Source organism: Poecilia latipinna, unplaced genomic scaffold, assembly GCF_001443285.1.
Source record: "Poecilia latipinna isolate Pla-1442-1.1 unplaced genomic scaffold, P_latipinna-1.0 Scaffold624, whole genome shotgun sequence".
NCBI lineage: Eukaryota > Metazoa > Chordata > Actinopteri > Cyprinodontiformes > Poeciliidae > Poecilia > Poecilia latipinna.
In genome coordinates, this window is record NW_015113240.1 from 120236 (window position 1) to 144743 (window position 24508).

The 24508-nt window shown below is 39.2% G+C and overlaps 2 protein-coding genes across 3 annotated transcripts in view; one reads left to right on the top strand and one right to left on the bottom strand.

Annotated features, from left to right (window-relative positions):
* Window positions 1-2717, bottom strand: part of arg2 (arginase 2) — an 11630-nt gene extending 8913 nt beyond the window's left edge. The window contains exons 1-2 of the mRNA XM_015043303.1: window positions 2283-2717; window positions 2123-2195 (exon numbers count right to left, since the gene is read on the bottom strand). Coding sequence (XP_014898789.1) covers window positions 2123-2195; window positions 2283-2396 — 187 coding nt within the window. The 5' untranslated portion in view covers window positions 2397-2717. The remainder of the gene's footprint in view (window positions 1-2122; window positions 2196-2282) is intronic.
* Window positions 2718-5989: 3272 nt separating this feature from the next.
* Window positions 5990-24508, top strand: part of rbm25a (RNA binding motif protein 25a) — a 23988-nt gene continuing 5469 nt past the window's right edge. Inside the window, exons 1-17 of one of the 2 annotated variants that reach the window (XM_015043298.1) lie at window positions 5990-6174; window positions 6439-6555; window positions 7303-7352; window positions 7437-7616; window positions 7857-7914; window positions 8182-8342; window positions 8430-8624; window positions 8711-8791; window positions 13413-13657; window positions 14530-14641; window positions 14741-14830; window positions 14935-15008; window positions 15111-15261; window positions 16780-17323; window positions 18374-18681; window positions 18781-18879; window positions 19016-19063. In XM_015043298.1, coding sequence (XP_014898784.1) covers window positions 6450-6555; window positions 7303-7352; window positions 7437-7616; window positions 7857-7914; window positions 8182-8342; window positions 8430-8624; window positions 8711-8791; window positions 13413-13657; window positions 14530-14641; window positions 14741-14830; window positions 14935-15008; window positions 15111-15261; window positions 16780-17323; window positions 18374-18681; window positions 18781-18879; window positions 19016-19063 — 2502 coding nt within the window. In that variant the 5' untranslated portion in view covers window positions 5990-6174; window positions 6439-6449. The remainder of the gene's footprint in view (window positions 6175-6438; window positions 6556-7302; window positions 7353-7436; window positions 7617-7856; window positions 7915-8181; window positions 8343-8429; window positions 8625-8710; window positions 8792-13412; window positions 13658-14529; window positions 14642-14740; window positions 14831-14934; window positions 15009-15110; window positions 15262-16779; window positions 17324-18373; window positions 18682-18780; window positions 18880-19015; window positions 19064-24508) is intronic. The other variant, XM_015043299.1, reaches the window with a different exon arrangement.

Consider the following 24508-nt stretch of genomic DNA (forward strand, 5'->3'; position numbering starts at 1 on the left):
TTTTTTTTTTTTTTTTTTTTTTTTTGGGGGGGGGGGGGGGTTAGGTTGTATTGCACATAAATATATCAACTTTTAGTAAAAAGTAGTTGAGGTCGTTCCGGTGTTGAATAGAGAATTTCCACCTCCATCTTTAGGTAGTTTAGCGAGGGCCATTTTCAATAAGCGTCACATCGCTTGACGACAGCTTCATGTCGTCAAGGAAGTGACAACAGGTTCAATTGAATAGTTCAATTCAATTGAACCTGAATTGAACTATTCAGGTTCAATTCAAATATACTCGACTGCTCCCAAAGAGAAATTAAAATGTTGCCGTAATTCATGTTAATTCAAAATTCCTCAAAGAGTTCCTGTAGCTAGTGATGGCTCTGGGCAGGAGATATCTCCTGTAGCTGTCAGTGTTACAGCGAATTTGAAGAAGCCTCTGACTATTTTTCTAAGACAGGCTCATGAAGAGTAAACTTAAAGACTTTTTTACTACTTCAGTACCATTTTTGCCTTAATAGTAAACAATTTCAGAAACACATTTCACATTTATTTCAATACTTAAAAAAAGTGTTATAATTTCACTGGAGGACCCAGCAGAGAAGATCCCCTCCACCCATAAACCACATTTGTATTCTCTAACTATTACAGTTTAATAATCTAACCAAGTGCGATTTGTATTGACTGACATAATCATTAGGTTTAAAATGCATGATAAGGAACATTGTTCTGTATCAGATGCTAAATACCTGCTGTTTATTAAATATTTCGTACTTATGAGACCAAATAAAACAGAATAACTTTGATTTTTGTCGAGGTAGATTGTACATTTGGCACATTTTACACACCTGTTCCACATTTTAAAAGCAACAGATATTAAAGTTGCTAACTTGTTTGTCTGCAGATGTCACTTTCAAATAGTTAAACAACACGCAACACTTAAATACCGATCGCCATTTTAAAAAATGCTAATTAATTAGAGCATGTTTGCTTGTTTACTATTCCTTTAAGGTTAAAATCATCAGCTGTAGTAACAAAGACATTCTGCAAGCTAATTACAACTGACGCTAATAAAAGTTGGTATGTCACAGGCATAGTGTTGCTTACAGGAACGATGAAATATCTGGTTTTGCCATGTTGGTATGGAGGGCCCCGAAATAAAATCTGCTTAGGGCCCCAAAAAGGTTTGAACCGGCCCTGGTCATCCCAACCATCAGTGCTTAAGATGACCCACAGGTGACCTCAGTTTACTCATTTGACTGCAAATTAGCTCAACTGGGTTTTATTTAACGGTTTCAGGGTGAGAGGAGAGGTTGAATACAAACAGCACACTTTTTTTTAACTGTAAAAAAAATGTTTTTTTTTCCCTTCATAAAGAGAGCAAAAGCTATGAACCACTTTGCTTGATCTAACGCACAAAATCCCTATTAGTTCTGTTTTTATATGCTCAAAATGGTGGGAGTCTTTTGGCAAGGCACTGAAATATTCAACATTCGCGCAATTATGTGAATCACGGATGACTACAACTTTATCACAGCGTGTAGCGGTCATTGGTCCTATGCTAATCGTGACGCACATCCTAATTGCGTAGACAGTTACAAAAGCAGTTGCATTGTTTTTTTTTTTTTTCTGACTGAGGTGGTGTCTGATTTCTCCACCCGCTGGCGGCCTGCAGCTCCTGTAACCACAGTCCGCCAGGGCGCAGCGCCACTTAAGTGCGGATAAACGGGAAATGCTCGTATAGTCTGAAAACAGTAGTGACAAAAAAAAGAAAAAAGAAAAAAAAAACGCTTAGAAATGAGTGACCTTCCGAGCATTTGGAACAGTGAGGGGCTAACACCCCCACGTGGATGTCAAATTGAGGAAAAACCTCACAACGTGTCCCTCCTCTAAAAACGTCCGCGATGGCGGAAGAGTTAAAATGAACAAATCAGAGCAAACCAAAACGAAAAACTGCACTTCACTTCTACGCGGCGGGTATGTATATATTTATCCCGTCTTGCGGTGATGTAACAAGTTCGGAGAAAACCGGATGTAAAAGTTAAAACCCTCGCTGGGCCGCCTGTGTGTCAGACATCCCATGTTGTATAACTCTGCGGAACCGGCTGTTCCATTCTGACCTTCCCCGCTTTTCACCTACCTAAGCTGGACAGCCTCTCGATGAGACCCGCATCTCTGATAACTTTGGGGCCGTGCTCCACTCCTCCTCTTTTCTGTAAGCAAAGTAGAACAGGGGGCAAAAAATTAAATAAATGAATGAAAGAGGACTAATAGTAATAATAAAAGTGAGATTCTTCTACCTGTCCTTTTGAGAACGGGGCTCCCAGTATTGCCACAGACTGAGCTCTGCTTTGCTGGCAGGTATGTCTGAGTTGAGTTCGGAGAAGACGGGAAAGCGATCCTCTTAGTGCCATTTTCTTTTTTGATTATCCTCTCCCCCCAAAAAAAATAAAATAAAATAAATAAATAAAAATGAAAACAAAAATCCTCAGTGTCTTCAGTCACAGAGCAAAGATCTCTGATGAAAGCCCGGCGAAACGTTACGCTGGTGGATGCTGTTCGTACAGGAGGGGGTCGGGTTTTATTGCGTCTGAAAGCCTGCTTAATATTCATGAGGTGAAGCGCAAGAGGCGCAGAAGTGGGCGCAGCGGAGCCAACACGCCCTAATTTAGTCACACAAACAACCGCAAGTTTACATACCTACATGTTGTCTGTGCTGGCAGCTATTCATATATTGCAACTCGAGTTTATCGAAAGGGGGCTCGTCTGGTTTTATTTATATTCTCTGACGTCACGTTGAATGACACGCATTCGGGCTGGCCAATGGTAGTCGTCGGAATCGGTGGGATCGTTTTTTTGTGGGGGCGTGTCTTTTCTTTTAATGCAAACTGTAGGCCAGGATCTTTTTTTTTTCTTTTTTTTTTTTTTTAGATGGGTCATGGAGCTCTGATCTACCCCTGTGGAAATTTCCAGACTGCTGGGTCGCCTTACGGGACCGTACTACTCAATGGGCCTGGCCCATTGGTGTGCACGTGGCCGAAAATTCGGATCCAAAACATTATGAAATATCAGTAAAAACACGCGAGCATCTGCGTATTTCTGACATCCGGGTCACACCCTGAGTTACAAGACCAATTTACGCACTGTAAAAATACAAAATAAATTTAAATGCGTTTTTATGTTAGATTAATTGAAAAAGTTAAAAAGAAGCTTTCTTATTATTATTATTTCTAACACGCCATATAAATTTAGCAGGCATGAATCAAACTTGGCAGACTAAAACAAGCCTAACCAGCTGCATTGTCAATCTGTAAAATGTGATTTGAGCACTGCATTTTTCACATTTTTGCACTGCAGTACAGTGCAATAGGCTATATATGGGGAACAAGATTTGAATTTAAAATGTGTTTAATTGTATTTATTTTAATGACGTTTTCAATTCAAACTCGTACCCTAGTGTTTTGAGTTTGCACATAGAAAGCTGTACTGAGAGTACGAAGAGGAGGAAACACTTACAAAAACAATAAAGTAAGCTTGTTTTTGATGCATTTAGAGTTGGAATTGATATTTATATGCAAGGGTCATTAAATGTTCATAGTCTTTATGATGCATTTTGAATATAGATGGGCTTAGAAGGCAATCCATTCATAAATCGGCAAACAATCATAAATAATTTTTCAGATTTTAGAAAAAATGAATATATTTTATTTATTTATTTATTTATTTATTAACATATTTTAAATAATAAAAAAGTAAAACCTTGACGGTTTTGCAAGACACCATGGGGTACAAGATCATAATAAATAAACCTGGGACCCAAATTTAGAACCATTCAGGCCAAAGCAATGTGATAACGGTATTGTGCTTGATTTTTTTTAGTTGCGCCTTTTTAAATCTTCAGTCTAAGAAGTACATTTTTTTTAAAAGATCTTTTAAATCAGAGGGTTAATCAAGATGTTCTTATAGTTGCAATGTTTGGTTGACACTTAAGCAGGAATTTCACAGGGGCACCAAAAGAAAAACCCAGTACATGTTCAGCAACAAAATCTAAGATCTGGGAAAGCACATAATGAGCACAGGATTTTATGGAAATTATTCAAACAACAACAAAATCTATTTTTATTCAAATCTTAGTGTCTGTAAAGTTATTCTGTTTCCTTTTTTTCTACAGCCAATGACATCCCAGGCCCTGATTTGTGCAGACCTACTTGAACTTGAACCTGACATTTCCCTTGAATGACTCAGCATGTTGACCTGTTCTTTGGCAGTTTGCAGCTTGCAGAACTTAAACAGAACCGCGTGGCATTGAAGAACCGCACAAAGTGTTCGTCCCCTGCCCCACATGCCGGCTGGTACCAAGATGAGACAGGCGACAGCGAGAAAACCCATTTTAATCATACACTAAAAACCAGGTAAGATATTTGGCGCCCCCAAGTGTCTGAAAATAGGTATTTTTTTCTAACCCACCATGGTATTTTTCGCCCCCAGTCGGTTGTGTCAGGATAAAACTTGAAATGTTGGCTGCGATAATGACCTTAACTTCAATTACAGCTTTTGACCGAGACTCTTCCAACCCAGGTTCAGAACCGAAGACGCCTTTTTGGGTGTAAGACGAGAGAAGAGGCTCAGTTGCCATGTCAAGGGATGAAGTCAAACATGCAGTCTGAAGAGAGACTTTTAACAAACCTGCAAATGTTTGTTAAAACTTAACTTTGAATGCACTCAGTTTCGAGAGCTTATTGATTTTTGTGTGTGCTTGTGTTACTGTTTGCCAGGAGTTGAGATTGCTTTACATTTTAGTATTTTGTTACTCGTTTAATGCAGTTACAGATATGAAAATGTTTGTTTAGTTGTGGTCGCAAATCTGGACTTTCCTTCCATCTTAACTGAGTGTGTATTGCTAATGTAGATTTATTTCCGGACCTTTGAGCATGAACAAGAGTTCATGGGTTTTATTACACTAAGATGCAGAATTGTAAAATCAAAGACAAACAAGCATGAATCAATGGACCATTAAATCAAACAATCAATAAACTTTTGGATATGTGATAGTTCAGCTATCCTTGCATGGTAACTAACCCCTGGTAAACATGTAAAACTTCAACATAAATGTTGGATTAGACTCTGGCCTTGGAAATGGGAGTAATCACAAACAGATACAGGAAGGAAGTAATATGATAAGTCAAGATTTTGAAAAGTTACGGCTTTAAAATGCCTCTTTTTTGTCATATAGTTAAAGTCTTTATAATGTCCAGTAATTGTTGCACTTTTCTTCTCTCACTAGAAAGATAAATTTGACTGAGGTCGTGGAAAACAAAAAGAGCACCAACCATTACTTTTATTAATCTACCGTGGTTTAAAAGCTACACTAAGACTCATTCTCTTTTGTACTTGTACAGTCTCTTCTCCAGAGCAAAACATATTATCCCAGACTCTCTTGCCACTGGCCAGTTTTTAGAATGTGAAAAAAACAAAACAAAAGCAAAGAAGAATACCAGTAGTACGATAAAATTATGCCACAATCTATTGGACTTTACAGTAAAATACAGTATTTAGATTCTACAGCATTGGTATTCAACATCTTTTAGCCCGGACCCCAAACTGAATGAGCACTCCTCCCACAAGCTAGGATGCTAACTGTATACTAGCTTGCTAGAATGTGGTTGCAGTCAATTAACTGTTGAGGAATAAATTGTGAATAATTCCACAATTTAAGAAAAAAAAAAGTTTGAAATTACTATTTAATTTAACAGTCTTTTTTTTGCTGAAGTTCAATGCATTATGCTTAAAATTACAAGCAAGTGTTAGAAATAACATTGTTATATGCATTACATTGTATTATTTCATTAAAAAGATTAATAAACGTATATTTTTATATTTTAAATAAAAGACTTGAGAATTGTATATGTTTTGTTTTAAGGTTTGTGGCGAACAAATTTAGCCTTTACATATTTTCCTTACAGGCTTGCATACAACCTGAAAGACAGCGCGGAGGGCAAAAAAACCTTTGACGTGCAGCTATCCCATGATTCCTTTCCCAGTTTTCCCTCGACCATAGGGGTTTCCTTTAGCCCACCGGTCTCTAGTATAATATTCGCCTTTAGCTGTGTGTCCCCCTGTCTGTAGTTGTTTCGGGGGCCTTTTGTGTGCGGTTAAGCCATAAAACTGGAGGCCGCTTTCTTTTTTTTGCTGGTGAGTAAATCAGTTCATGAGCGCCGCAGCTGCTAACTGAACTAGCAGTGGGCTACAGAGTTAGCTGCTTTTAGCTAATTTAGCTAGTTTACGTAGCGGAGTATTTCACATGAGCGCGTTCACAACCTGCCAAATATGTTGCTACTACAGCACTCTGTTGAATTGTTTTTACTCTGTTATTACGGCTGCTAATGTAGCTACTCGTTCAAACAGTAAACAGTGTCCTCTTTGTCACTAATAAAGCATTTTTCTTCTTGGCTCCAGGTTTTTTCAGGATGTCTTACTCTCCTCCAATCAACCGCCCTCCGATTGGCATCCCACAGCTGCCTCCTGGCATCCCCCCTCCTCAGTATGCGGGCTTTGCTCCTCCGGTTCCTCCAGGTACTAAGTTGATTACCTGACAGATGTGTTATTTACATTAACAAGACAAATGCATGGGAAATGGATAGAAACACAGAATCAAAGTTTATCAGAATGTAAACACGGTAAAGTAGTTTCACATTAGTTCATAAGTAATTAAAGGCACATTAATAATAATTCAGAATACTACTGAAGCATTAATGAACTTTATGACTTTTTGGCCAGTATTAAAAACACTGAAGATTGTGGTTGTAATGTGAAAAAAAAATTTAAGGCCTCTTGCAAAAGTCAAGACTATTTTAACCAGGTATTGTATGAATTTGATATCATACCTTCAGCATCTCACAACAATTTGATTTCTGATCAACTTTGTGTGTTGTAGACTTCGATGAACATCCAGACTGTAAAATGTAGTGTCTTATTTTGATGTGACAATGTTTCCCACAGAAAACTAGCTAAGCCCGGTGGATGGGCGTTGGGCCAGTAATTCATTCAGCAGACTGCTGTGTTTTTGAGTTAAAAAATGTTTAAAGTTGACAGAAAATTTGAAAATTTCACTTGATAATTATAAGTTATTGGAAGATTAATACTTGAATACCAACTGTAAAGTCTTAAAAAATTTCAAACATTTAAAAAATAACAAAAAAAAAAAGCAATACTTAGCCTGGTGGGGACCCAAGTAAAGGCCCGCCAGGCTTATAATACACTGTGGGAAACCCTGTGTGAATTAGCAGCTAGGCTTAACTTCATTTTCATCCTCGTTTTCAGGGACTCCCATGATCCCAGTTCACATGGGCGTAATGGCGCCTGCACCCACAGTGAGTAAAAAAAAGACCCCACTAATCATATATATACTTTTTATGTTAATATTACTTTATATTTATGACCTAAAATGTGCACTGGCTGTCCAGGTGCTGGTCCCGACCACAGTCACCATTGCACAGAAGCCGGTAACCACGAAGAAGGACCCAGTCCTCATCCGAGCCAAGGACGCAGACGAGGGCGTGGGCCCCACCACCACCGTGTTTGTGGGGAACATCTCTGAGAAAGCGTCTGACATGTTGGTCAGGCAGCTTCTAGCAGTGAGTTCTCCACACACCGCTGATCTGTCGGAATTAAACTGACGTCTGTTTTCTTTAACATTGTTCCAGAAAAGGATAAATTCGTACCTTTTAACTCAAATACATCTTCAAAGTCCAAGATGTTATGACATTGATGTCCATGACGGCTGCTGGCTGGGATTGTTCATCCGGTGGAAAAGTTGCTGATAAATAAGTTTTATCAATGAATTAAAACACATTTTTTGTTCTTCATCAAAACAGAAATGCGGTATCGTTCTGAGCTGGAAAAGGGTCCAAGGTGCCTCTGGGAAACTTCAAGGTAATATAAAGATAACCTTACTTTTAATTTCTCCTTTGTTAACATATATTATGCTGCCCAGTCCTGAGACCTATTACTGTTAAAATAGTTTACTAATATTCGTGTTCATACTGTCATTGTCGTTAAATTCTCTCTTTTCTTTGACGCTTTTAAAATAAGAAAAACAAGTTTTGGTTGTTTTATGCAGTCCAAAAATAACAACTGACTTTTTTTTTCTCATATATAATAATTAATAATTAATCCTTTCTACCCCTTGACGTGTGGAAGCCTTTGGATTCTGTGAATATAAGGAGCCTGAATCCACGCTCCGAGCTCTCAGGCTTCTGCATGAGCTGCTCTTAGGCGACAAGAAGCTGCTGGTCAAGGTGGACGCTAAAACCAAGGCTCAGCTGGACGAGTGGAAGGCAAAGAAGAGGAGCGCCAATGGGGTAACAGACGGTGAAGCGACCGCTTGCTTGGATTTGATCCTTTTCGAAAGTATTTTTAAAAAGTTTTTCTCTGGCTTTGACACCCAGGGAACCACAGACGGGTCAAAAAACGACACGCAGGACGAGGAGGAGGTTCTCGATGAAGAAACCGTGCGTCGGGACCAGGTTGTGAAGGGGGCGATTGACGTCCTCATCCGAGAGTACTCGAGCGAGCTCAACGCTCCCTCGCAAGACTCTGACGGTCAGCCTCGCAACAAAAAGCGCAAGGAGAAGAAAGAGGAGGTAGTCAGATCATGAACTCTTTGTTTTGGTCATGAAATCTTCCATACCTGGTTCTGTTTCCAAATCCGTCTTTACCTCTTTCTAAGGACATCAACGCCATGGAGTTGGAGGACGACAAGAGAGACCTCATATCCAGAGAGATCAGCAAATTCAGAGACACACACAAGGTAACGCACCAACCTGCCTCTGTTGCTGTGTACTTAAGAAGAAAACTTATGTTTGTACTTCGAAATTCCTCCACAGGAAGTGGATTCACACTCGATAAACAATCTGTTAGGCTTATGCTAGCTTATGGACGCCGTGTTTAAATTCCAAATAAACCTAATCTATTGATTAAACCCCACCAATATGGTAGAGTTCATTTGGTGAAAATGAATCTCGCTGTCAGCTTTGGAAAAGGTTGCGCAGCTAGGACGCGGGTAAGCTCTCTCATTTCTTAACGTTGGGGTAAATTGCTCTATTTAAGCTGGAGAAGTAATTTTATTTAATTCGATAACATGTCGCACCGTGTCACGTTTAAAACTAGCGAGCAGCTCAGTGAACCTCTACACGTCCCGACATCCATGAATCTGTGTTTGTGTACAAAGAAGTCTAACCACTGCAGCCTTTTAAACTGCAGCTAACGGCATCGTTAAAGCAGGGAGCGCCTCTCCACAGCACTCTGTGGTCTGAAGACATAGAAGGCATGTTGCATTTCTTTTTCTCTCTTTTACTCTTTCTTTGTCGCTATGCGTCGAGATGCTATCAAAGTTAAAAAAGGAGAAAATATTTAAAAAATACTTTCCGTTGGTCGAGAGATGCATTTTTAAAATGAACCGAAGACTACAATGGCTTCACCATCCTGTAGTGGATGGGTGGATCATGTAACTGTAGCAGGTTACTTCATTATATTCGTGTAATAAAAATGACGTCAGTCTAATTAAATAGAATGTATTCTTTATCTCTCTAAAATTAATCTAAAATTTCTCTTAAATTGAGCTTAGATTGCAAACTTCATACAAATGAATAAGAAAATGTGTACATTAACTCTTCAGCTGGAAATTGAAAATATTGAGCTGAGTCGCTTCAGGAATCAATAACAAACCTACTATTAACTCATGTCTTTCAGTTCATATTTATTTGCAATAAATGTAATTTCAAAGGCACTTTGCACAACAAGCAGATCCAGTCTGTTCAGTTCAATCTGATAGACAGATTCAAAGACGATGACATGCATTACAATTCAATTCAGGTTATAAAACAATAGTCAGAGGTGTTTTTTTTAGGGAATTAGTTTTAATTTTTACTATTAAAATGTTGATTGTAGCATTTTTTGCGAATCAGCAGGTCAGAGCTTTGCAAAATCTCCAAATCGGCCACAAAGTCTGTGATCGCTGCATCTCTAGAAATAATATATATTTATTTTTTGTTAAGCTTATGGTAGCTTAAAAAAAAAAGAAATCACATCCAAAGGGAGGTCAAACCAGTTTCAGACACTCACATTGATTTTCAAAAGAGCGGCCTGCAGAATAGCACATTAAAGCTGGTATTTAAAAGCAGACCCAGTTGGATGCATTGATATGACCTTAAATAGAGTTCAGGTCAGGATGTCCGTCCTGTCCCGACATCCTGGCTTTTATCTTCTGTATCATTTGCATCAGTTCATACATTAACAATATGAAATCATGAAGGTCATTTGTGTTAAGTAGCATTGTGTTGGTCTATCTATAACATAAACATCTAACTGATAGACGATAACATGTAGCAACCACATTTCTTTTCTCTTATACTCTGTTCATGTTTACTTTATATGGCCTGTCAGATCCAAATTTTAAGCAATTTTTTAAGAAAATTATCATAAGCTTTTATAAAATCTGAATTTGAACTCTTTATCGGCCTGACTTGCTATTTTTTAAAACTGGATTGGTGAGACCTCAGAGGCACAGGAAGTCGACCTTCAGGTACGATGGCTTCCCTACTTCTTTCTTGTGTCAAACAATGAATTTAAAGGAGATGATTTTGACATTTCTGTCACAGCAAACTGTTTCACAGCTTTTTTGAATATTCTGACTTTTTGATTGACCTGCTTTTCCTCCAATATCAGGATTTCTCCCAGTGTATTATAAGCCTGGCGGGCCACCATGCTTTACTTGTGCCCCCCGCCAGGCTTAGCATTGCTTATTTATTTAAGTCTTTTTAAAATGTTTGCATGTTTTTAGACTTTATAGTTGATGTTCAGGTATTAATCTTCCAATAACACATAATTATCAAGTGATTTTTTCAAATTTCCTGTCAACTTAAACATTTTTTTACCCAAAAACGCGACGACTGGCCGCTGGACGAATGACACCCCAACCACTGGGCTTAGCAAGTTTTCTGGGGGAAACCTTGCATATGCAGTGTGTGTAGGTCATCTCCTGCAGGCTGCAAAACTGTAGCTCCAGAACAAAATGTCACTTTCTTTGATTCTAGCGAGAAGCAAGAGTTTACGTCTTGTTTTGTGCAAAGACTTTTGATCATTTGTGCAAAATGTAAGTATTATTATTAGTAGGGCATCGCTAAATTAAACCTGAGTTCCTTAATTTTTGGCGATTGGATGATACAGACATGTGAAACTGATTTTATCTCCTCTGCAAATGTAAACAATCAATAAATAATCAATCACTGCCCACCAGGTCATGTTTACACGTGTTTGGTTAACAATTGTCACCCCAGCTGTTGCCAACTTAGCAACTTTGTTGCCATATTTACCAACTTATCAGACAAATAAAATAAAAAAAATCAGTATTGGCCAAAATTGTAATCGGCAGGTCAGGCTTTTTTTTTTAAATCCCAGAAGACTGCACCTCTACTGATTATGTAAACTTGGGGGGGAAAAAATAGTAGTCCTAAAATAAGCCTCAGTCCTCTACACTGCAGTGAGGCAGATATCTCTTACACATGCTTCCCTGTATTTCACATAACCATGACAGAAAGAAAACACATCGGTACTGATTATGTAATTTATTTAAAACTGGACCGTTTGCCATGTAAAGCTGTGACTTATCTTAATCCACTTGGCACCCGTAGGTAATGTCAGAGCAGTCCATTACGTAGCAGCGATGTTAAGTATGCTATGGGTTCAACGCTGACTTGGCAGCTTCTCTGACTCTAAAAGCTTTGTAGGCAAAAAGCCCATTGAGGATAAAATCACCTTCCTCAACAACACAACACAGACTGTCCTAAGTCTTAGTGTTTGTCCTTCTGTCTTTTTGCTGTTTGTCTGATAAAACCAACGCCAATCATGTTTTAATTTTTGTTCTTTTTTTTTTACAACTAGCAGTTTGTCCATTTGTATGACTTCACATTGATTTGGGGGGAAAATAGTAGGCGGATATGAATTTGACCAATAAGTTTTTAGCTCACAGCCGAGTTGTTATTGAAATAGCCTCTTATTACATCAGAGCATAAACGCAGATATCCTCTGCTCACTGCCCTGTTACGTACTCCGCCTGGTGAAAGCAGCATGAGCTCAAGCAGCTCATGCTGCTTGAGCTTTTTAATGTCGTTCTGTGACGTCATAGAACTTGCTTTTTATTGGGGTTTTATGTAATAGACTAACACAAAGCAGTTTATCACATCGGCAGAGGAAAAATGTTGCATTGATACTCAGAGGCAACATTTCAACGTGGTTCCCCAGGAGTCCTGGGGTTAATAAAGTACAGGTGATGGTTTTCACAGGAGTTTAACCTGAACTGAGATGAAACGATTAAACCGATTAATTGCGACGACTCGATTATTGAAACAATCGTCGACTAATTTAGTAATCAGTTAATCGTTAATTGGAAAAGTTGATTAAAAAAGGACAATTTTCTGTAAGAACAACGTAGTCCGAGCGGTAATTGAGTCAAAACTGTACAAAAACTATGTACATTTTATAAAAAAAAAAAAAAAATCTTTGTCTCTACATTGTGTCAGTTTTAGCATCGCCTGGTTCAAATTATGCAAAAAATAAATAAATAAATCTCCTATTAAGGACATTTTTCTCTCCAATTATTAATTGGTTAATTCAGAAAGTAATTAACAGATTAACCCTGTGGTTTATTGATATTAAGTGGACTAGAAAGGTTAATTGCTTCTAAGAAGATATATATTTTTCATTGAAGATAAAACACATTTTTTGTCTGTAAATATTTTCTGCCCACAATTCCTCAAGTTCCAAAAACCAGATTAGCTCCTCACTGTATTGATGTCAGAAAGGTCTTCATGTGTTGGTGTTATAAGGATTATTTTTGCTGTAGATGCGTCGTTTGCTACAAATCATCGAGCGAACGCTTCTGTTGTTGCATTTCAGGCAATGAAATGATTTATTTTCTTATTTGATGAAGGAATTGGGCTATGTGCATCTTTAATGTATTTCCAATATTTGTGTAATGAACGACTTAAATGAAAAATCTGCAGAAGGCACCAATTTTTGTTATCTGATTAGTTATCAGAATAATTGATATATTGATCGATAACTAGAAGAATCGTTAGTTGCAGCCCTAGATTTAAATCCGTCAAACCTGCCGTAGCGTTGGACCGCTACAAGGCTAGGAAGATTTCCTGACTCGAGTCGGAGCGGCCATCTTGTCCAAGAATGTCAGTCCTGGTAGGATGTCAACATCCCCAACACAGACAGTCTGAGCTGCTGTCTTCAGCATCATGTGGTGATTGTGTGTGGTTTCTTTTTAGTGTGTGTGTGTGTGTCAGTGCAATAATTTTTCTGATCTTTAATGTCCTTTGACAAATGTTCCTCTTTTTTTTCTTTCTCACGTCGGGCTGCTGCAGAAACTGGAAGAGGAAAAAGGGAAGAAAGACAAGGAACGACTGGAGCTCGAGAAGGAGCGGAGGGAGAGGGACAAGGAGCGCGAGCGCGAGAGGGAGCGGCGCGACCGAGAGAAGGAGAAGGAGAGAGAGAGAGAGCGGGAACGGGACAAGGAGCGGGAACGAGAGCGAGAGCGGGAGAGGGAGCGGGAGCGGACGAAAGAGCGTGAGAGGAGTCGAGATGTCAGCGAAGCGCGCAGCAGGTCGAGGTCCGTGCAGCTGACACTTCGACGGTGTGAGAATTGTTGGGAGTAAAAACCACAGCTGAAAGGGATTTAAACGTCAGTCCATTCACAATCTGGTAGCTCCTGGTGGAGCAGTGTGAAACACCAAGTTGAGTCAAGTTTCAACCATCTGGCTGCCGACCTTTTTGTGAATCGTGGGGCCGATGGTTGAAACTTGGAACACAGTTGGATGTTCCTACAGGGAGATGATCCCAAACACTCGTCAGAATTGGGCTTTAATGGACAAAGCAGGCGGTGAAATCGACCTGCTGGAAATGTGTGAACCGTACCTCAAAGTTCCAGCTCATTTTAGCAACAAATTTATTTCATTATACACGACTCTGTCAAGACAAGAGGTCAAGAAATCACCCAGGATTATGGCTGAAGCTAGTGGATCGCTGCACAAAGTTGCTAAGTTACATTTAACCAAATATTAATGGGGGGTTTATATAAATAAGTTTATATAAATATTTTTTCAGGGTCTAGACTTTAACCCATTAACTTTGATTATTTACTTATAGATTTTCACACTATTATTGCTATTTCTTTTTTTTTTTTTAAATTTACACTTAAGTTACTGATGCTCCACCCAGGAGAAGGAATAATTCAAATTCAGTAACAAAGGCTTCAGATTCAATTACTAAAGCTTATTAAGAGTGCATGTTAATGTTTCATTGAAACTGTGTTTGTGCGGTAAGAAACAGGAAAATTGGGCGCCGCGGTAACGGGTAGCCTGTCTCAGAGAAACAAAACAAATACATGTTTTTTGCCAATTTTTCTGATCTTAACATCTGCGACTTCATAGTTTTACCCTGGATTGACAATATTCTCTGAATATTCTGAAATCGCCTTCGCAGGGAGAGAAACAGGGAAGATAAAAAACGAGACCGTGACGAAGACGAGGAAGACGTCTACGAGCGGCGGAGACTTGAGAGGAGACTGAGAGACAAAGAGGCTGCTTACCAAGAAGTATGAATGCGACTTCTCTCTTTTTGTGTTGCATGTAAATGATAACCCACAGGAGGATGTGTTAATGTTAATCGTGTGTTTCTGTTTTTCCTTGTGAAGCGGCTCAAAAACTGGGAGATCCGAGAGAGGAAGAAGGCTCGCGAATACAACAAAGAAAATGAGAGGGAGGACGAAAGGCGGCGTGAAATGGTACACGTCACGCACTAAAAATAAATGGTTTTTTTTTTGTCATCTTATTTGTGGTTTCATTGCATATTCTTTTATTTTTGTTTTACAACATTCTCAAAAATCAGATGAAAGAAGCCAAAAGACTGAAAGAGTTCCTCGAGGATTATGACGACGACAGGGACGATCCGAAGTACTACAGGTTCGACCATCCGAACTCGCGCTTTGACATGCCGTGTTTCTGCTCTGCTGTCAGAAACAGAACAACAAACGACATTGATCTCTTTGTTTTTCTCATCCTCAGAGGCAGCGCTTTGCAGAAGCGACTGCGTGACCGCGAAAAGGAAATAGAAATGGACGAGCGAGATCGAAAGAGGGAAAAGGAGGAGCTGGAAGAGATTAGACAAAGGCTGCTTGCCGAGGGTCACCCTGACCCAGATGCCGAGCTGCAGAGGGTAAACGATTCATTAACATAAAGTTTGACCTATTTTTCTCCTAAATTTAATGAAAATAGTTAAGTTTTACAAAGTAACAGCACTTTGTGTGTCCCACTCATTTCCAAATGGATGATCCTCCGTCATTCATTTGCTACTTTGTGCCACACTGGTTTGTGATTTACCTTGAAACATGCTCACTTTTTACACTTGATAACAAATCTTATTGATGTAGGGAGTCATCATGACAAATAGATTAAAGTCACATTTAAAAACCCAACTAAATCATTACTCTTGAAGAAGAAAAGACAACACTGCATTTAGACAACTCAAGTTTACCATTGGTTCCTAATACGCATGTTGTACTGAAAATAAGGTGTTACCCAGTAACACCTTATTACTGGGTGTTAATTCATGCCACCGGTTATCTGTTCAAAAGCTGCATAAACATTATATTATAATCACTAAAGTAGTGTTTGTAATGCTTTTCATTCATCTAATTGTACAACAGAGTTTTAGGGCCAGGCTAGAAAACAAAAATCCTTTACGAGTCATAATATTGGTCATAATATTACGAGAAAAAAAAGTTATATTCCAAGTGGAACAGTTGACAAAATCATACAACAATGTTTCAACGATGTGAGAGGAGGCTGAGAGACAGAGGCGGCTTAAAAAGAAGTATGAATGCGACTTCTCTCTGACTTCTGACTTCCACTCAGAAGGATGTGCTGATTGTGTGTTGTAATTCAACTTTTTCTTGTTGTATTACAAGAAAAAGTCACACAACAATTAAGTCGAATTGACACAATAAATCAAAGTAATAAAATGATAATATTACCAGAATGAAGTTATAATATTAGGAGAATGAGGTAGCACGGCTACACGAAAAATAAAAGTTTAAAATGAGGAATGTTGAACTTTTTGTGAAGTTACTTTGGTATCAGTTTTACAACTGAGATGATTGATCTTTTAACATATAGGGATTAAATTATTATCAGTAGTAGGACTTTCGAATGACTGTAATTGACTCAGTCTATTTTGAAGAAAGGACTCATTCTTTTTTTTCTTTTTTTTTTTTTGCATTAAAATGACTTTTTTCTAGTCATTTTATGACTTTTTTCCCCGGTAACATTGTGTTTCTGCTAACGTCATGACTTCATTCTCCTTGTATTATGACTTTGTTGTCAAGATTTAAAAAGTGTTTTTCTTAGTCTGGCCCTATTTCTCAGTTGTAAAATTGTAACAATTTTGTGCAGGTCGAAAATTGAAAAAGAATAAAAGTTAAGGATAAAACATTACATGATGATAGTTCAGAATCCATCAGCAATGTAGCAATATGTGGATTAAATGGCAAACGGGATAAGAAAATGTTCTTAAGTCCCGACTAGACTTGGCTTGGACTCGCCTCTCAGAGTCTTGAGACTTAAATCGTTGTTTGGCATAAAAGACTTGAAGCCTAATTTTGACTTGCTGCTCAAAGACTTGAAACTGGATCTGGAGAAAACTCACTTTGAATGTCTCTGCTTTGGGTTTCTGCAGATGGAGGAGGAAGCCGAGCGCAGGCGACAGCCTCCTCTGAACCTGGAACCCGAGGAGGAAGTAAGCCAGGAGAAAACTCACCGCGACCGCGAACTGGAGCAGGTTCGCGACCGCCATCACGACCGCGACCGCCACCACGAACGCGACCGCCACCACGAACGCGACCGCCACCACGAACGAGACCGCCACCACGAACGGGACCGAGAGCGGGAGAAGAGGGCCTCCGAGAGACCCGTGGAGCCAAAGTCCCAACCCCCCCGGCAGGATTCGGACGAGGATGACGACAACAATGACGCCAATGCCATCGAAAGGCACGAGGATGACTTCCGCGATGCCGAAGATTCGCTAGAGGCCAAACCCCAACTCAAGCCTGTGATGAGACCGATCACTATTGCCCCATCAGTTTCTTCTGCTAGCGGGAACGCGACTCCGAACACTCCTGGGAACGATTCCCCCTGCGGCATAATCATTCCAGGAGAGAACACCCCCGACCTCCAGCCGCTAGAGGAACATCGGCCCAAGATCGGCCTCAGCCTCAAACTGGGTGAGTGAAACGGCAGACTGTAACAGAGTGTCCGCGCAGCCTTGAAAAGTCTTAAATTCATATGTCTAGAAATGAAGGCCTTAAAATGTCTTAAAATTAGATTCAAAATTCACAGGTCTTAAATGTTGTTCTGGCTGAACTGCTGGTTTTGGATGTGTAGTTTTTTTCTTATCATAGGACTTTTCCTGCTGGCAAAAGTTTGAGTGGTGCACAGACATCTTCATCCCGTTTTGTGACTCGAGGCAGTTGAGGCCACCGCTAACTAGCTGCTAATATACCCTTGCTAGCTAGCTCGTTAGCTTTTCTGTGTCCATCATTGGTGTTTATTTATTGCCAGTTACCAACGTTGGTCTTCTTCACTCGCTCACATCAGCTGCTAACCCACTTGATGCTACATTCAGATCAAAAAAGTTTTTATTTGAGAGATGAGACTTTCTTTTCTACATTTCTGTTGTGCTACAAGTCTTATATTTTGGTCATGATGATCTTAAAAAGGTCTTAAAATGTCTCAAATATTTTTTTAAATTACAGGTTGTAAATTCTGTCCCAGCAAGACTATTTAATTTTCAATGTGTAGTGTTTTTATTTTTCCTTCTTATGGGATTTTTCTGGAAAAAGTTTCAGCCACATGCAGACGTCTTCACTGCATTCTGTGACTCGAGATGATTGAGGCTACTGCTAACTAGCAGCTAAAGCCTTTGCTAGGTAGCTAGCTTTTCCGTGTCTGTTTTGGGTAAACGCAAATTTCCCACCAGTTGGCCAGACAATGTTTGTTTGTTCCAACCCACAATGCCAGAAACATTCTGTGCAAAAAAAATAATGCTTCCAGTCACTATTACGATTTCTAGATTGCAATTTTTATCCCTATTAATAAAGATTGAATTGAATTAATACATACATGCAGACCAAAAGTTATAGTTTTTTTTTGGTCTTAAATTGAATTCAATGTGGCTTTTAGTCTTAAACTTGACCTGCTAAACTCTGCCGTAAACACAAGGTGCCTGTTCCTGCAGCGTTCAGTCAGAGTAGATCCTCATTCTCTTCCTGCAGGAGCGACCAACAGCCCCAGTCAGCTCCACGCCGTGAAGAGAAAGAAGCTGGCGGCGGTGGACAGTGTCTTCAACAAGTTTGACGACGAGGAAGCGGACGAGCAGCCCCGCAAAAGGAAGCTGGTTCCCCTGGACTACGGTGACGATGACAAGAGTCTGGGACTCGACGGGGCAGAAATTTCCGCCGCCAAGGGCGGCAACATCAACACGGAGGAGAAGCGGAAGCACATCAAGAGCCTTATCGAGAAAATTCCCACTGCCAGGCCAGAGCTTTTCTCTTACCCGCTGGACTGGACCATGGTCGATTCGGTAATAATAACAGTGTTTTTTTTTTTTTTTAAATACATACATAAATATTATAAATATTACCATTTATTAAGTTTTGGGATATTGTTGTGTGTTTTCTAGACTCTGATGGATCGCCGGATTAGACCGTGGATTAATAAGAAGATCATTGAATACATTGGGGAGGAGGAGCCCACCCTGGTTGATTTTGTCTGTTCTAAGGTTTGTATTTATTCACTGATAAAACTGTGAACTAACATTTTTACAGATTTCATTATCAGTTTGCTTTTTTTTTTTTAGAAGATAAGTTTGTTTTTTATGCTTCTGTACTTCATTTGTTTTTCCATTTTACTTCCAGATAATGGCACACAGCACTCCCCAGGGGATCCTTGACGATGTGGCTATGGTATGTTGAAATGTTTCAATATTGTCTCAATTCTCCTCTATTATACCTTTTAAAGCTTTAAGTAAGTTAGATTAATAATTATCTACAAAAATACATGTAACAGGAAAAAAAAAATCCATATCCAATTCAGTGATTGATGGAGGACATTTCACTTTGTTTGCCTGTGGCTTTAGTTATTGGAGCCATCTGCCGCGAGACATTTTCTACAGTCTGCTCATAGTTAACCATTTGAAAAACTGGCTTTTATTACTACGAATAAATATAATAGACCAGCAGAAGGTCACTTAGAGCTATAGAGGTTTGGCCAGGGATCATAATCTGTTATATTTCATAAGAGCCAGATGGTCCAAACATGGATCAGCAGCAGAATAAATGGAAACTGGCTGTACTACAAGGTTTTTAGAAAATAATATACAATTAATTAAAATATTTGTAAGATTTATCTACTTCTGTACACAATTCATAAGGAAGATAAATTGATCCAGCACACTTCAAGTACTTCATCACATAGACATGGAAGGAAAGTAGGAAGAGTTGAATATAAAAAGTGGTAAGATTGTTGATGATTTTATCATTTTAGACATCAATATTTAGTTTTTTTTTTTTTTTTAGTTCCTGGCAGAGAACAGCTGCTTTAAAATGTTTCTTTCACCCACAGTTTATTACTGATTTAAATCAGGATTTTAAAGTGAACTTTTGGTTCTCAAATTTATCATGATTAAATGTGTTTATAACCTAAAGAAGGAGCAATGAAACGGCTAGCTTGTTTAAGAGAATAGTTCAAAAATAGAGGTGGGTATTTATTGTGTCGTTTATCATGTATANTTTCATATGGTTTGTTGCATCACGAACCTGAAAAATAATTCAAAAAAATAATAATAATAATATAAAACCAGCGTGATGTGTGACTACAAGGAGAGTGCAAAAGCTCCTCCCCGGACTGAACCTGCATGATGAGGTTAGCGCTGGCTGGTTAATCGCTAACGCACCGGTTAACCGGGACCACATACATAAACTTTAGAGTGAAGACAGAGCCACACGCTGGGCAGCATGTTGAGATGTAAACACCCCACATAATTGTTTGTTCACAAAGATAAATAATTCTCACCGCTCCCTCAACGTGCACCTCTGAAAGCGCGACTACAAGCTATTCCTGCGGTTCACATAGAGCTGCGCAACCAGAGCTAACGGGGTGGGGTTTAAACTCTTACCTTGATATAGAGTTAGCCAAAGAAAAATTATTCCACACATGTGGTTAGTGTAAATATCCGGACAGCTCAGCCTGTGTCCACTTTGAGTGAAAGGAGGCATGCACGATCCGCGCTGATGTGAACTTCAAAGCTCATTCAGCGCAGAGGCGCCAGCTGTGTGATTTTTTCCGCTCTCTGGCTTTAAATGCATAAACTATAAACTTATCTTTTAGGAATACCCTCAGAGCAACAGAGATAATTCAAAACAGATTAAATTATTAAAAGAAATACCAAATTTTTATTTTTTTATTATTAATTTTTCTAAAATCAAAAACAAGGAATGCTTGACCTGGCAGGGGCACTAGTAAAGCATGGCGGGCCGCCAAGCTTATAATACACTGGGGGAAACCCTGCTCAGGTTATATTTATGTGCTACTTTATGTCGGCCTATCAGTTAAAGTCTCAAGAAAACACACATAATTTTTTGGCTGTTAAAGTTCAAGGGGTGTGAAAACTCCTGCAAATGTCCAATTTGTTGTTTTCTGATTCTTCAAGAAAAGATCAGCCTGGAGGTTTGCTCGTTCTTGACCTCTGAATCCTGAAAGGCAGTTATTGATGATATTGTTTACCATCCACTGACCCCAGCATGACCTAAGGCCAGCTTTGCGTCATCTGGCATGCTGTGATATTTGTCTTTTAGACCTGAAGGATGTTACCATACCAGGACATACCAGGTTGTTTACTTTGCACAATATCCAGATACCTCCATAGCTGCTGATAAATGTTCTCATTTACTGGAGAGAGAAACATAACATGGTATCTGGGTAGGAATGAAGGATTTTAACCATTTTCCTTTGTTCCGATTCAGCTTTTGACTTTTTCTCCTTTGTTTTAAGTTTTCTCACTAAAAGTTTTCTCACTGCTGCTCCAAGGAAAAACCTCTTAAAACATGATGGGAAAGAAAAGAACAAGCTCTCCACTAACAAATCCTAGCAGCTCCTGATCATGGTTTCCAAATTGTTTTTTTCTTAATGTTTATTTTTAGGACTTACAAAAACAGAACACTTGCATAAGACCCCGGTGCAGAAGCATGCTTGCTACGGCTCCTCCGCTGCCTGCCAGTGCAACCGCGCTTTCTGAAACACAACTCTGGACTGAATGATGCAGTGGCTGCAGAGGAGTTGAGATTTTTCTAGAAATAAACCATCAAGCCAAGAGTGGCTGTTTTCACGTCTGTCAACACCACAAAGTCTTATCTCAGAGACTTCTTTCTGTCTCTTTCTGTTTTCCCTTTGTGTTGTTCAGCAATCAACTTTCTCTTCTGCAAGTTCAAATCTTTTGGCTCCCTGTGGGAGTTGTAGTGAAGTTATTTAATATGTCCCTCAGATATCCAGTGTTTCATCAGAAGCATCCATGGAATCATATCACATTAGATTTATTTTGCATTAAATATACAGAAGTGAACATTGATTTGGGGTAATTGTGTTTTTTGCTCTGCAGAGACCTGAAGCTGGACAACATACTGCTAGACGCAGATGGTCACTGCAAACTGGCAGACTTTGGGATGTGCAAGGAGGGAATCCTGAACGGAGTCACCACCACCACCTTCTGCGGGACGCCAGACTACATCGCACCAGAGGTAAACGGTCCTAGAAAATTACACACAGTGTGATTTTTGGGTCATTCTCTGAATTCGGTGCATTTTGTGTCTCACAGGTTTATCTGAAAGATTTTCATATTATGCAAGCCACATTTTTGGAGAAAATTAATAAATGGAATATCCATATTTTAAAAATTATGTTTTGAAAAATTGTATGGGTTGTTAAAGACAAAATGTACCCCAAAATGTACTGAATTCAGAGAATCACCCTTTTAACTGCTTTATATCAGTTTCAGTCACTCTGGTCATGCTTTGTTTAGACGAGCCGTCTTCCCTGGTGTCCACTGAATCCGTCCTGGAAGGTTAGATTTGAGCTGGATTACGTTGAACCCAAGTTCAATGTAATTTCACTTTTGATCAAATTCAAGAAGTTACAAGTGTTCACACTGACTGCTGGAGAATTGCAACCAGCACTGTGCTAGCTAAAAGGTTAGCTATGCTAACCCCAAAACACTAAACAATTGTTTCTCTAACTCTAAAGTGCTAATTTCAACTCAACTTGTAGCTGTCCTTGAAAGACTGCAACCTTTGCTCACCAAATTAACTTTGTCAGATTATTAAAATGTTCTATAAAATTCTTAGTGAGGAGAGGAAAAGGAACGGCTGTGTTAAGTTTTCAACCACTTCAACATAACTGTCTAATTACTTGAAGAATTCAAGATAACCAAAACTTCAACATGTCAAATTTTATTTAGCCAAAAGTCTACTAAACTGCCAAGTAAATTAGAACTTCAGAATTTATCCAGACAAATTGATTTAGGGGAAGCTAAGGGTGCTAAATATTCACCTATTTAGTGGCTTAGCCATCGTACACCTCCATTTATTATCCATATATTTTTTAGGAAGTCTAATTTTTGTAAAATGTGAATCATCAAACCCTGTAATTAAAGTTACCAGAAAGAAATTTTTCTTTCTACTTTCAACTGTTACTGCAAGCTATCCATCACCTGGCGTCACCTGGAGAGGTCGCCAGTCCATCACATGGCAACACAGAAACAGACAGAACAAACTACCATGCACACACACACTAAAACCTAAGGAGAATTTAGATAGATCAATCAACCTGACAGTCATGTTTTTGGGCTGTGGGAGAAAGCCAAAGTACCCAAAAGAGAACCCACACATGCACATGGGTGCATGTGCATGCAAACTGAAAGACGCCAGGCTGGGAATTGAATGCTGTGCTACCAACTGCGATGATAATAGATATATGTGGAATCACCTCCAGACATTAACTGGGCTGGAAAGATCTGATTGCTCCATTTATCCCTTTCAAATATTTTTCTTATAAAACTGAATGGAACTCTGACCCACGACAGCATTAGCATTCCCCTTAGCAACTTTTTGCAAACAGCAGAAAACTGTTATGTAACTGAGCTCAAAAGCTTGATTGTTTACCAAAACCTTGAAGTGGAACAGGTCAGTAAGTTTAGAGAATAATCACTTTGTTGAAATGCCTCTGTTTCCTCTGCATGTGATCAGATCCTTCAAGAGCTGGACTACGGTCCGTCGGTGGACTGGTGGGCTCTGGGGGTGCTGATGTATGAGATGATGGCGGGACAGCCGCCGTTTGAGGCCGATAACGAAGACGACCTGTTCGAGTCTATCCTGCATGACGATGTCCTCTACCCGGTGTGGCTCAGCAAGGAGGCCGTGTCCATTCTGAGAGCGGTCAGTAGGAGGCGCTGCTCCTGTTCAGTGGCTTTAGTGTTTCAAAGCCGCAGAGGTCTTGAAGCTTCTTAAAGGGCCAGCATTAAGTAATTTGCTTTGTAAATTAGAAGTGGGCTAGGTCCACTCAGACTTTTTGCGCAGCTGAATCGTTGCCATGGAGATTAAAGGATTTCTCATACATGCATGAAAGAATCAAAACAACACTGCAGATATGTTTTCTTTATGAGGAAATAACATTATAACATGATGCAAAGCTCAAAAAAATATTTTACATGATACTGCCCCTTTAAGGAAGTAAATTTAGACCCAGTTCCTGATCCTGGATCAGATATTTGCCTTGTAACTTCCTGTTTTTTCCATTTATCTTTTTACTCTATGTATCTGCAAAATCTAATTAAGAAAACGTCAAACTGGTGATTAAAGCACAGCTTAAAGTTAAATTACTGAGACAAAATCAGTCTCAGCTAAATATTCGGCTAAATAGTAATGTGTACAAGCGTAATAAGGATTTCCCAGTGGGGATTGGGATTTTTTTTTTTTTTTTTTGGCTCATTCTGCTACAGTGATAAATTCAGTTCCATCTAGAGATGTGCCGATCAGGTTTTTTCCTGCCGATTCCGATTCCGATCACCCATGAGGGCTGATCATGGCCGATCACCGATACCGATCACATAATTATTATTTATTTATTTTTTATCATAAACACTACCGGTTACATTATGTGGAAAAAGGAACCATGAATTCACCTTAATTTAGACAAAAACTTGTTTTTAATAACTTTTTTCAAGAAGAAAACTAAACAAAACAGGCATTGTGCAAATTGTACTGCTATTGGTAGTGCCATCTTTAACAGACTGAAAACATATGAAGGCTTTGAAGAGGCTAAATAACGCAAAGAGCCAAAATAAAACCTCTCAACATTGG